Source organism: Panulirus ornatus, chromosome 1 (genome assembly GCF_036320965.1).
Source record: "Panulirus ornatus isolate Po-2019 chromosome 1, ASM3632096v1, whole genome shotgun sequence".
Lineage (NCBI taxonomy): Eukaryota > Metazoa > Arthropoda > Malacostraca > Decapoda > Palinuridae > Panulirus > Panulirus ornatus.
This window is the reverse complement of record NC_092224.1, coordinates 54598949-54611408: the sequence shown is the minus strand read 5'-3', so window position 1 is coordinate 54611408 and position 12460 is coordinate 54598949. Positions and strand designations below refer to the sequence as shown.

At 51.4% G+C, this 12460-nt stretch overlaps 1 protein-coding gene across 21 annotated transcripts in view; it reads left to right on the top strand.

The window, feature by feature from the left end:
* The window catches only part of LOC139749028 (hormone receptor 4-like), a 500349-nt gene that overhangs the window by 400683 nt on the left and 87206 nt on the right, over positions 1-12460 (top strand). For 4 of the 21 annotated variants that reach the window (XM_071662609.1, XM_071662465.1, XM_071662456.1 and 1 more), the window contains exons 1-2: positions 6730-6882; positions 8038-8420. The exons of 13 other annotated variants lie outside the window; for them this stretch is intronic. In XM_071662609.1, the coding sequence (XP_071518710.1) occupies positions 8348-8420 (73 nt within the window). In that variant the 5' untranslated portion in view covers positions 6730-6882; positions 8038-8347. Of the gene's footprint in view, positions 1-6710; positions 6883-8037; positions 8421-12460 lie in introns of those variants that run through there. 4 more of the 21 variants (XM_071662598.1, XM_071662437.1, XM_071662429.1 and 1 more) reach the window with 3 other exon arrangements.

The following is a 12460-nucleotide window of genomic DNA, read 5'->3' as shown; positions in this document are numbered from 1 at the left end:
GGTGGGTGGTTCCTGCCCTCAGCGTCTCTCCTCACCGTGGGGAGATGTGGGAGGGAGCGAGTCATTTCTAGCGCCTACTCTTTTCCCTCCACCTTACCAGGGACCTGTGGTGGGATCCTACACCACACGGCACACCCCTCATCGAAGCCACAGTGTTCATCTCCAGAAGGTGCATTACGAACAGTGTTCGCTGGTTCTGACTGAGTGCTGAAGCAAGAAAATTCTTTCAAACATTCAGTCAAAAATGCATAAGGTGGGAGTTTAGGGAGGGAATGCTAGGGAGAATATGGACGCTAGAGAGTGGACTGGGATGTGACCAGGGTGATGGGGAAGAATGGGGGTCACAGGTATGGAAGGGGAGGATACGTTTCCCGTGTGGAGAGAAAAGTTAGGGTCGTGAGGGCAAAGCAAGAATGAGGCAAGAAATGTTGAGCCAGGCCAGTGACCCCCGCCAGCTGAGTCGGGTCTGTGACTCCACCATGTGAGTCGGGTCAGTAACCCCGCTAGCTAACCCAAGTCAGTGACCCCGCCATGTGAGCTGAGTAAGTAACCCCTCCAGCTGAGCCAGGTCAGTAAACCCGCCACTATATTAGCCGGGTCAGTAACCCCGCCAGCTGAGCCAGGTCAGTAACCCCACCACCAAGTGAGCCGAGTCAGTTACCCCGCCAGCTGAGCCAGGCCAGTGACCCCACCATGTGAGCCGGGTCAGTAACCCCGCTAGCTTTGTCAGGTCAGTAATCCCCTCAGTTGAGCCAGGTCAGTGACCCCGCCACCATGTGAGTTGGGTCAGTATCCCCGCCAGCTGAACCGGGTCAGTAGCCCCGCCAGCTGAGCCAGGTCAGTAACTCCGCCGTGTGAGCTGGGTCAGTGACCCCGCCAGCTGAGGCAAGTCAGTAACCCCGCCAGCTGAGCCAGGGTAGTAACCCCGCCAGCTGAGCCGGGTCAGTAACCCTGCCAGCTGAGCCAGGTCAGTAACCCTACCACCATGTCAGCCGGGTCATGAACCCCGCCAGCTGAGCCAGGTCAGTGGTCGCAGATCAATAACCCCTCCAGTTAAGCCAGGTCAGTGACCCCACCAGTTGACCCAAATCCAGTGACCCCACCAGCCAAGTCAAGTCCAGTGACCCCACCATCTGAGCCAGGACAGAGGCTTTGCCGGCTGAGCCAGGTCATTGGTCCTGCCAGATGAACCAGGTCACTGACTCTGTCAGTTGAGCTGGGTCAGTAACTTCACCAGTTGAGCCAAGTCGGTGACCTCCGCCAACTGAGCAAGGTCAGTGTCAACCTGCCGTTAAGCCAGGTCAGTAACCCAGCCAAATGATTCAAGTTAATGCACCTATTGGCTGAACCAGGTCATTGACCCCATCAGCTAAGCCAGGTCACTGACCTCGCCAAATGAGCCAGGTCGCTGACCTTGCCAGATAAGCCAGGTCGCTGACCTCGCCAGATGAGCTAGGTCACTGACTCCGCCAGCTAAGCCATGTTACCGACACCCGCTGGCTAAGCCAGGTCAGCACCCCCCCCCCCACACCACCACTACCTCCTCAACAAGAGCCAGTGAGAGGTCAGTAACCTCGCTGGCTGAGCCAGGTCAGTGACCCCCCGACAGCTGAACCAGGTCAGTAACCTTCACAACCTAAGCCGGGTCAGTGACCCCAGTAGTTGAGCCAGGTCATCAACCTCTTCATTTGAGCCAAGTCAGTGACTGTGTTACGAGAATTAGGCCAGAGACCCCGCCGTTGTCCCCATGTCAGTGCCCTTTGTAAGGTCAGTCACGAAACTAGCTGAGTCAGGTCAGTGACCCCGTCAATTAAATCAGGTTTTTACCCCGTCAGCTAAGCCATAGCAATGACCGCCAGCTGAGCCAGGTCAGTGACCCCGCCTCTAGCTGGGCTCGATCGGTGACTCGGCCAGCTGAGTCGGGTCAGTGATCCCGTCAGGTGAGTCAGGTCAGCGACTCCGCCAACTGTGACATGTCAGTGACCTCTCTAGCTGAGCCAGATTAGTGACCCCGCCATCTGAGTCAGATCAGTGACACCGCCAGCTGAGCCAGATCAATGACCCCGCCACCTGAGCCAGGTCAACGGCTCCGCCACCTGAGTCAGGTCAGTGAACCCGCCGCCAGAGTCAGGTCAGTGACCACGCCACCTGAGTCAGGTCAGTGAACCCGCCAACTGAACCAAGTCAATGACCTCCCGAGCTGTTCCAGGTCAATGACCCTGCACAGATTTAAGTAACAACCTCGTTAACTGAGGCAAGTCAGTGACCTCGCCAACTGAGCCAGATCAATTACCTGACCGCTGAGCCAAGGCTGTGACCCCACCAGCTGAGCCAAGCCACTGACCCCGCAGGCTGAGCCACGTCAATGACCTTGCCAAGTGAGCCAATTCAGTGACCTGTCGAGCTGAGCCAGGTCGAAAACCGTGCATAGTGAGTTGGACTAGCGACCCCGCCAGCAGAGTCAAGTCAGTAACCTTGCCCGATCAGCCAGATCATTGACTCAGCTCGAGTCAGGTCATTGACCCCGCTGGCAAAGCCAAGTCAGTGACCCCACCAAGTGAGTCAAGTCAGTGACCCCACCAAGTGAGTCAAGTCAGTGACCCCGCCAGTTGAGCCTGATCAATGACCCCGCCAAATGAACCAACTCATTAAACCTGCCAGTTGAGCCAGATCAGTGACACCGCCACCTGAGTCAGGTCATTAACCCTTTTGCTTAGCCAAGTCTGTGACCCCCACGAAATAAGCCTAGTCAGCAACCTTGCCAGTTGAGTCAAGTCAATGATCTATCCAGACAGACCAGATCAATGACCCCACCGCTTGAGTCAGATCATTGACCCCGCCAGCCGAGCCAGATCAATGACCCGCCAACTGAGCCAGATCAATGACCCCGCCAACTGAGCCAGATCAATGACCCCGCCAGCCGAGCCAGATCAATGACCCCGCCAGCCGAGCCTGGTCAATGACCCCGCCAACTGAACCAGATCAATGACCCACCAACTGAGCCAGATCAATGACCCCGCCAGCCGAGCCAGATCAATAAACCCGCCTGGCAAGCCAGATCAGTGACCCCGCCAGCCAAGCCAGATCAATGACCCGCCAACTGAGCCAGATCAGTGACCCGCCAGGCAAGCTAGATCAGTGACCCTGCCAGCTGAGCCAGATCAATGACCCGCCTTGCAAGCCAGATCAGTGACCCCGCCTGCCGAGCCGGATCAGTGATCCGCCAACTGAACCAGATCTAGTACCCCGCCAACTGAGCCAGATCAGTGACTCTGCCTGGCAAGCCAGATCAATGACCCCGCCAGCCGAGCCGATCAATAACCTCGCCAACTGAGCCAGATCAATGACTCCGCCAGGCAAGCCAGATCAATGACCCGCCAACTTGACCAGATCAATAATCCCGCCAACTGAGCCAGATCAATGACCCGCCAGGCAAGCTAGATCAGTGACCCCGCCAGCTGAGCCAGATCAATGACCCGCCAGGCAAGCTAGATCAGTGACCCCGCCAGCCGAGCCAGATCAATAACCTCTCCAGGCGAGCCAGATCAGTGACCTCGCAGAGACAAGTCAGTGACTCCCCGCTAGCTGAGTCAGACCAGAGACCCCCTCCGGCTGTGAGTCAGGTCAGTGACTGCCAGTGTTCAGTACCTGGCTTCCGCTACTCCTGATTGGTTTATCACTGCACGTGATTTTCGTTTTCTTAAAGTGAAAACTGGAAAAGATTTTTATAAGAGCTTCTGAGGAAGAGAAAAGCTCGTCTTTTGAGATGGATATAGTTCGTTGATGTCAGGAAAGACACGAGAAAGCAGAATTCCAGGGCGAACTGCCAACTGTGACCCGATAATCATGCGAGGCGCTGGCGCTGCCTGGCCTGGCTGGTGGCGGAGGCGTGCGATGGCGGGAACCGAAGTAATCTTCGTGAAAGAGAAGAAGAGAACCACCAGTGCAGCAGCGCAGGGCAGATACATCAAGATCTTGGAATCAAGAGAAAAAGTTGATGATGTCGATTAATCCCGCTTCGCTGGAGCTGGCCAAGATGTACTCTGTCCAGGACGAGGGCAAGTCAGAGCTGTGTGTAAGTGAAGGTGTTGTTCCAAGAGACACAAGACACATCTGCGTCTGACCACGACTTCCAGAACTGTTGACGAGACGTGTTCAAGTATCTTGTTATGCTGTATTACGGGGCGTCTCTGGTTTATTGACCCACCGCGTGCACGCACGTGTCTTCGCCTGCACGTGTGTACATGTGAGGGAAAGGCGTTACTGTCAGTGAAAATAAGGCATATTTAGTGAGGAAGACGTGACGCTGAATACGTAGATACTGGCCAGACGGATGAGCTAATGAAAGTGAGGGAGGCCTTACTGGTTCCTATCCCAGAGGGGATGGTATTGGAGAACTGACCCTCCTCCTTCTCCTTCCCTCCCTCCCTCTTTCCCTCGGTCTGCCGGATGCTCATGTACACAACGGACTGGCGAAGACCCATACAACTCTCGCTGACTGACATCTCAACGGCCGGCGATGAGCCGTACAACCCTACTCTCACAACGGCCTCCGGCCAACCACACAGCGCCCCACAATCCAGCCATACAACACTGGGTGAATGACATCACAACGGCCGCCGATCAACCACGCACCGTCGGGCGATCACTAGTAGAATGTTGAAGCAGCACATCATGTGATTTGATCGATCCAACCTGAATGACGTGTGAGAGCCTCATGAGGACAGAGAGCGGCCTGCTTACCTTCCCAGCTCTGCAGCTTGTCTACCGACCAAGGTTGTGATGAGTCAGGGTATATCATTATCTATCTGAATGATGATAAGTACTATGAACGTTATGAGAATCTAAGCAGAGATGATAGCTAGGGGGCCAGACTGCAGAATGGGTTCCCTTAAGCCAGGGACAAGGCAGTTCTTTTGCCTGAAAACACTGCCTCTTCATCAGTGTTATGGTAGAATTGTAGATGCCGGATCAGGGTGATGGAAGGTTCATGTGTAACATAACTGCCCACGCAAGTCAGAGTCGAGTCAACAAACTCTTTGCACAACTGTTTTCAGAAGAGACTCGAGGGCTTTATGTTTCTCTTTCGGATCCTTGAAGGAGGATCCTGTGTATCATGTGAACCCGAGGACCCCCCCCCCCTCTCACATGGCGAAAGGATACCTATGTGATCGAAGGAGTCCGAGGCACGTGGAGCTCGCCCGTCGGAGGAACTCGGCGGTTTGCCACCATACCGTGGGAGACTTTGGCCTGATCAAACCAACAAGATCCTTAATGATGGAGAAGGTGTTTCACCAGAGACAGTTCTTCGTGAGACGAGAACTCGAGGTCATAAGTTTGACCTCAACAAAGACAGGCCACGCCTACATTTATGGAAATAATTCTCCTCTCATTGGTCAACCAGTGGGATGACCTCCCAGATGGTGTCGTCCAAGCCGCCTCCAATAACAACTTCAAGAACCGTCGTGACCTTTTGAGTGGATGAGAAACGCGGGGTTTGCATTAGCTGTTAACCCCGAGGCCCTACAAAATCTAATTCAGGTTCAAGGCACAAGCTATGTTGCAACCTACTAGTACTTGAATATTTGGTGTGCACCAGGGAGGACCTAGTACTGATCTATGGGGACTTTGCCTGAGAAGATCTAGAGGCTCCATCAGGACTAGTGAAGATCTGTCACTCGTGTCTAGAGGCTGCACCAGGACGAGGCAAGATCTAGTACTAGTATCTAGAGGCTGCACCAGGACGAGGCAAGATCTAGCACTAGTATCTAGAGGCTGCACCGGGACGAGGCAAGATCTAGCACTAGTATCTAGAGGCTGCACCAGGACGAGGCAAGATCTAGCACTAGTATTTAGAGGCTGCACCAGGACGAGGCAAGATCTAGCACTAGTATCTAGAGGCTGCACCGGGACGAGGCAAGATCTAGCACTAGTATCTAGAGGCTGCACCAGGACGAGGCAAGATCTAGCACTAGTATCTAGAGGCTGCACCAGGACCAGAGATCATGTAGTGGCCTGGTGGCTGCATCTCTACGTCTGGTGATGAAGGACGTGAAGAGAAATGTAAACATCATAAAGAATGATGAATTGTGTGTGTTTGTGTGTGTGGAATATTTTATCTGGGTGTTGCCTGTCTCTTGTGTTAGAGGCGAGAGGTCTTACTTCTCCCCTCCGTCCCCTCACGTCCTCACATCCTGGGCACACGTCATCAAACATTGTATTACAGATATGATTAGATAGCCACTTAGTTACTTTTGAATGTGTGTGTGTGTGTGTGTGTGTGTGTTGTTCGTGTGCGCGCGTGCACGAGCGCGTTGCCGGGATGGGATTGGTTGGGGGGGAGGGGGGGTTAATGTGAGCGTGCACGTGGTGAGGTGCTTCAGCCTTGGTCACGTGTGGGTGCACGAGTGCCAGAGGTCGCTCCCCTCAACCCCCCACTCCTCCCAGCCCCGGCTCACACTGGCGCACGCACACTGCCGCCTCCACCTCCTCCTCCCCCTCCTCCTCCTGCTCCTCCTGTGTCATCTCTAGAGCTCCCCCTCTTCCTAGATACTCTAGAAGCAACAGCCTTCAACAGGAAAAAAGGAGAGCAGAATAACCCAAGAGTATGGCACTGAAGGAGAGAAAGAGAGAAAAAGAGAGACTTGGGAGAAGGTCGGTGTTGGCGCGTAGTGAGGGGAGGCGAGGGGAGGAGTGGGGCAGGCGAGGCAGCCGGGAGATCAGTCACCTACAGTCCGCGCCAGTGAGGGGTTGTTGCCCCGCGCTCCCTCACCACCATGTTGACTGCCCGCGCCCCTACAACTCTACGCTGCCCTCATCCATACAAGCGGCTGCAGCGACTTCGTGGACTAAAGGAGTCACTCGCCTGCCACCGCCACCACGGTCAGTCGCCCCAGCCACCCACGTCAATATTGCGTCTTGTGTTGTGCCAGTGACCGCTGCACGTGCAGCCTCCTGACCAGAAAATCAAACTCACATTAGTGGCAAATATTTCTGTGTTCGTCCGGTATTCTGTCCAGTGATTATATATATCTTCTAGAAGAAGACTTAAGATGAAACATTAATACCCTCTTGATTCATACTCGGGACTCTTGTTAGACGAAATATCTGTGTATATATAAAAAGATTTATGTTGGATTGTTGGTATTACATAGTAATTTCCAGAGATATGAATGTGTGTGTGTAGGACTGGTGCCTGGCTGCGCCAGTAAGACATCTCGATGTCTTTTTTTTCAGATGAAGTAAACGATTTTTAGGTAAATGTTAGAGTAGCCGACTGCCATCTTAATGGTCCAGTGTTGTCGGCCGTGAGTGGAATGTGTCATGTTCCAGCTGAAGTACGGTGTTCCTGGGTCGTGCCTGGGTAATGTTTCACTACAGGCCACAGAGTGAACCCATGTCCTCTGGCCGGCCCACGTCCAAACGTGTGGACCCACGTCAGCCGTGCGGACCCATGTTGTTACAGAGAGACTTTTGGCTCCCAGTTTGAGCACCCAGTCATAAAGGCACCTTGTGAATATGACACGAGCACATTCATTATTACCTAGCCGTGTGTCTACTGCATAATACATGTCCATGATGTACGTGTGTCAGTAAGTTAGCCGTGGACGCCATGATTAAGTACTGAACGACAGTATGTGTGTTGCCAGAGGTGTGTGTTGGAAGCACATGCTGCTCTGACAGCCTCTACTGGCAGGGTTAAGCCTGGGCTGCTGGTCACCGGGACCTGTCGACCAGTGTGGTGCCACACTGGCTTACGCTACCAGCTTACGTTTGTAAGAAATGATTACCTCTATTTCTTTTATAGAGAATTGCTATTTTTTTCCTGTATTTGTTTAGATGTATGTTAAGGATGTAATCTTGCGTCACTCAATGATCTCACTGACGCTCCTATCGCGAGACCCGTGACAGTAGTGTCCAACCTCTTACAAAACACCGTGATGACATCATGTGGGAGTCACGTGGCTTCCTTCACCATCTAGATATGCGGCCATCCTCCAACAAGGTGATAACTTTGGTTTTTCTGCTCTTTGACAGCTATAGCTCGTAAGTAGCAAAGTTTCAAGCTGAGTACAGTCCAACTGATGTCCAGCGATGATGGCAGTTGACGAATAGACTAGACAGATCTCAGTGCAAGTGCATAATCCTGCAGGAAAGGCTGTTCTGCAACAGCTGCCACAGGACAAAAATCAGGTACCTCAATCACTGTGGAGTGGCCGGGCACGACCGCCACAGTGTAGAGCTGCAGAGTGACTCGTACAGTATTGGAGGGGAGCGGTGAGCGCTCCCTACTGGTTCAGTGACTAGTGTTTTAAGGTGGTGGAGAGCGTAGCCCAGCGCCAGGAAGATGCAGCAGGAGCGCTACCACTACAAGATGGACCATCGCGCCCTGGCCTACTTCAAGAGGCTCTCTACGCGTGGTAAGTGCCATCGTTCACTACCCACACTCTGTACTCGTCCCTCTTGATTGTCAGGCCATCGCCGCCCTAGTCACTGTGTGTAGCGGGAGTGCGTGCTGTCTGTCCACAGCCTGTGTCTGGTTGCTGAGGTAGCATGTGTGTTCTGTACCTCGTCCACCATCATGAGTCAGACGGCACACTTTTTTTTTCTCTATTTTAGAGAGGGTTATTGAGAGACTACCTGTAGGTATGTGTCTGAATGTTGTCTAGTGATATCATACCAAGAGCGAGTATCAGTATGTACAAGTGTAGAGAGATACGTTTTGGCACCATGTCCATCACCCCTCACTATCGCTGCCGGAGCCCCCCCCATCGCTTGGCTGCCTCAACCGAACACCAAACAGCGCAGAAGCATGACTCCCTTCTGATTATTTCCATAGGGAGAACCTATCAAATAGAAGGACTAGTTACAAACTGCCAGTTTACTATGTTCTTATCTGTGATGACGCCCAAGTGTAGGAGAGCATCTGATGCACGTGTAGGTCGAAAGCGAAGCCTTGTTAACGTTATTTCCGGACGATAAGACAAGATCAATATGTGGGAACAGGAAAAGTGCATCACGTGAACACCTACTGAGTAAAAATCAACCTCCTTTCACTAGTAACCCAAGGATCTGACACACGTGTTGTGCATCTCATTACCTATGGATTGTGCTGTATATATATATATATATATATATATATATATATATATATATATATATATATATATATATATATATATATATATATATATATATATATTTGTGTGTGTATGTCCTTACCTAACCTATGTCGGATCGAGAGGTAAGATCAGAATTTTATCAAAATATCAAAATGAAATATACAACGAGTAATCATTTAAACTTCAGTTTTTTTTTTTTTTGTTTTGTTTACCCGACTGTCGTTCGTGTAAAGGTTGTATAGAGAGGGAAAAACATGAAACGGAAGATAATTCAACAGCTTCGCTTTACAAAGAAAGAGGGCGTCATAATGACCAGTCCTTGAGTGGTTGGATTCCACATCTAAACTATAGGAAACTGCGGCCAGTCATACACCGTAAGTTACTAGTCTTATAGCTTGGAGACCAGCAGACAATTTGCGATATTAGTGGCTGAAATGATACCTGTAGAACAGGGCGAGGGAAGCAACATCACCCCGGAGAGGAAAGATCTGTTGAAGAACTAAAGTTAACAAGGAGGAAAGCTAAAAGAAAGGAGGAAAAAGAACCAACCTAGACATGCTAGCAGTCCCCCATACGAGGGTGACCTGGACATGCTAGCAGTCCCCCATACGAGGGTGACCTAGACATGCTAGCAGTCCACCATATGAGGGTGACCTGGACATGCTAGCAGTCCACCATATGAGGGTGACCTAGACATGCTAGCAGTCCCCCTTACGAGGGCGACCTAGACATGCTTGAAGTCCCCCATACGAGGGTGACCTGGACATGCTAGCAGTCCCCCATACGAGGGTGACCTGGACATGCTAGCAGTCCCCCATACGAGGGTGACCTAGACATGCTAGCAGTCCCCCATACGAGGGTGACCTGGACATGCTAGCAGTCCCCCATACGAGGGTGACCTAGACATGCTAGCAGTCCCCCATACGAAGGTGACCTGGACATGCTAGCAGTCCCCCATACGAGGGTGACCTAGACATGCTAGCAGTCCCCCATACGAGGGTGACCTAGACATGCTAGCAGTCCCCCATACGAGGGTGACCTAGAAATGCTAGCAGTCCCCCATACGAGGGTGACCTAGACATGCTAGCAGTCCCCCATACGAGGGTGACCTAGACATGCTAGCAGTCCCCCATACGAGGGTGACCTAGACATGCTAGCAGTCCCCCATATGAGGGTGACCTAGACATGCTTGAAGTCCCCCATACGAGGGTGACCTGGACATGCTAGCAGTCCCCCATACGAAGGTGACCTAGACATGCTAGCAGTCCCCCATACGAGGGTGACCTAGACATGCTAGCAGTACCCCATATGAGGGTGACCTAGACATGCTAGCAGTCCCCCATATGAGGGTGACCTAGACATGCTAGCAGTACCCCATATGAGGGTGACCTAGACATGCTAGCAGTCCCCCATACGAGGGTGACCTAGACATGCTAGCAGTCCCCCATACGAGGGTGACCTGGACATGTTAGCAGTCCCCCATACGAGGGTGACCTAGACATGCTAGCAGTCCCCCATACGAGGGTGACCTGGACATGCTAGCAGTCCCCCATACGAGGGTGACCTAGACATGCTAGCAGTCCCCCATACGAGGGTGACCTAGACATGCTAGCAGTCCCCCATACGAGGGTGACCTAGACATGCTAGCAGTCCCCCATACGAGGGTGACCTGGACATGCTAGCAGTCCCCCATACGAGGGTGACCTAGACATGCTAGCAGTCCCCCATACGAGGGTGACCTAGACATGCTAGCAGTCCCCCATACGAGGGTGACCTAGACATGCTAGCAGTCCCCCATACGAGGGTGACCTAGACATGCTAGCAGTCCCCCATACGAGGATGACCTAGACATGCTAGCAGTCCCCCATACGAGGGTGACCTAGACATGCTTGAAGTCCACCATACGAGGGTGACCTAGACATGCTTGAAGTCCACCATACGAGGGTGACCTAGACATGCTTGAAGTCCCCCATACGAGGGTGACCTAGACATGCTAGCAGTACCCCACATACACACGTATGTATATATATATATATATATATATATATATATATATATATATATATATATATATATTTTTTTTTTTTTTTTTTTTTTTTTTTTCATACTTTGTCGCTGTCTCCCGCGTTTGCGAGGAGGCGCAAGGAAACAGACGAAAGAAATGGCCCAACCCCCCCCCCCCCCCTACACATGTACATACACACGTCCACACACGCAAATATACATACCTACACAGCTTTCCATGGTTTACCCCAGACGCTTCACATGCCTTGCTTCAATCCACTGACAGCACGTCAACCCCTGTATACCACATGACTCCAATTCACTCTATTTCTTGCCCTCCTTTCACCCTCCTGCATGTTCAGGCCCCGATCACACAAAATCTTTTTCACTCCATCTTTCCACCTCCAATTTGGTCTCCCTCTTCTCCTCGTTCCCTCCACCTCCGACACATATATCCTCTTGGTCAATCTCTCCTCACTCATTCTCTCCATGTGCCCAAACCATTTCAAAACACCCTCTTCTGCTCTCTCAACCACGCTCTTTTTATTTCCACACATCTCTCTTACCCTTACGTTACTTACTCGATCAAACCACCTCACACCACACATTGTCCTCAAACATCTCATTTCCAGCACATCCATCCTCCTGCGCACATCTCTATCCATAGCCCACGCCTCGCAACCATACAACATTGTTGGAACCACTATTCCCTCAAACATACCCATTTTTGCTTTCCGAGATAATGTTCTCGACTTCCACACATTTTTCAAGGCTCCCAAAATTTTCGCCCCCTCCCCCACCCTATGATCCACTTCCGCTTCCATGGTTCCATCCGCTGACAGATCCACTCCCAGATATCTAAAACACTTCACTTCCTCCAGTTTTTCTCCATTCAAACTCACCTCCCAATTGACTTGACCCTCACCCCTACTGTACCTAATAACCTTGCTCTTATTCACATTTACTCTCAACTTTCTTCTTCCACACACTTTACCAAACTCAGTCACCAGCTTCTGCAGTTTCTCACATGAATCAGCCACCAGCGCTGTATCATATATATATATATATATATATATATATATATATAATCCCTGGGAACAGGAGATAAAGTATACTGCCCATGTATTCCCTGCATGTCGTAGAAGGCAATTAAGAGGAGCTGTAGGAATTTAGGGGGGGGGGAGACTTCCCTCATGTATTACTCTCCAAAATATGGAACAGAGGTAAAAGGCAAGCGAGGACCTTTTTTTTTCTGGAAGGTTCAGTTATATATTCTTATGAAGTTCACTAGCTCTCGCGGGAAGTGGCGAATCTGTATGAAAAAATGAAATTAT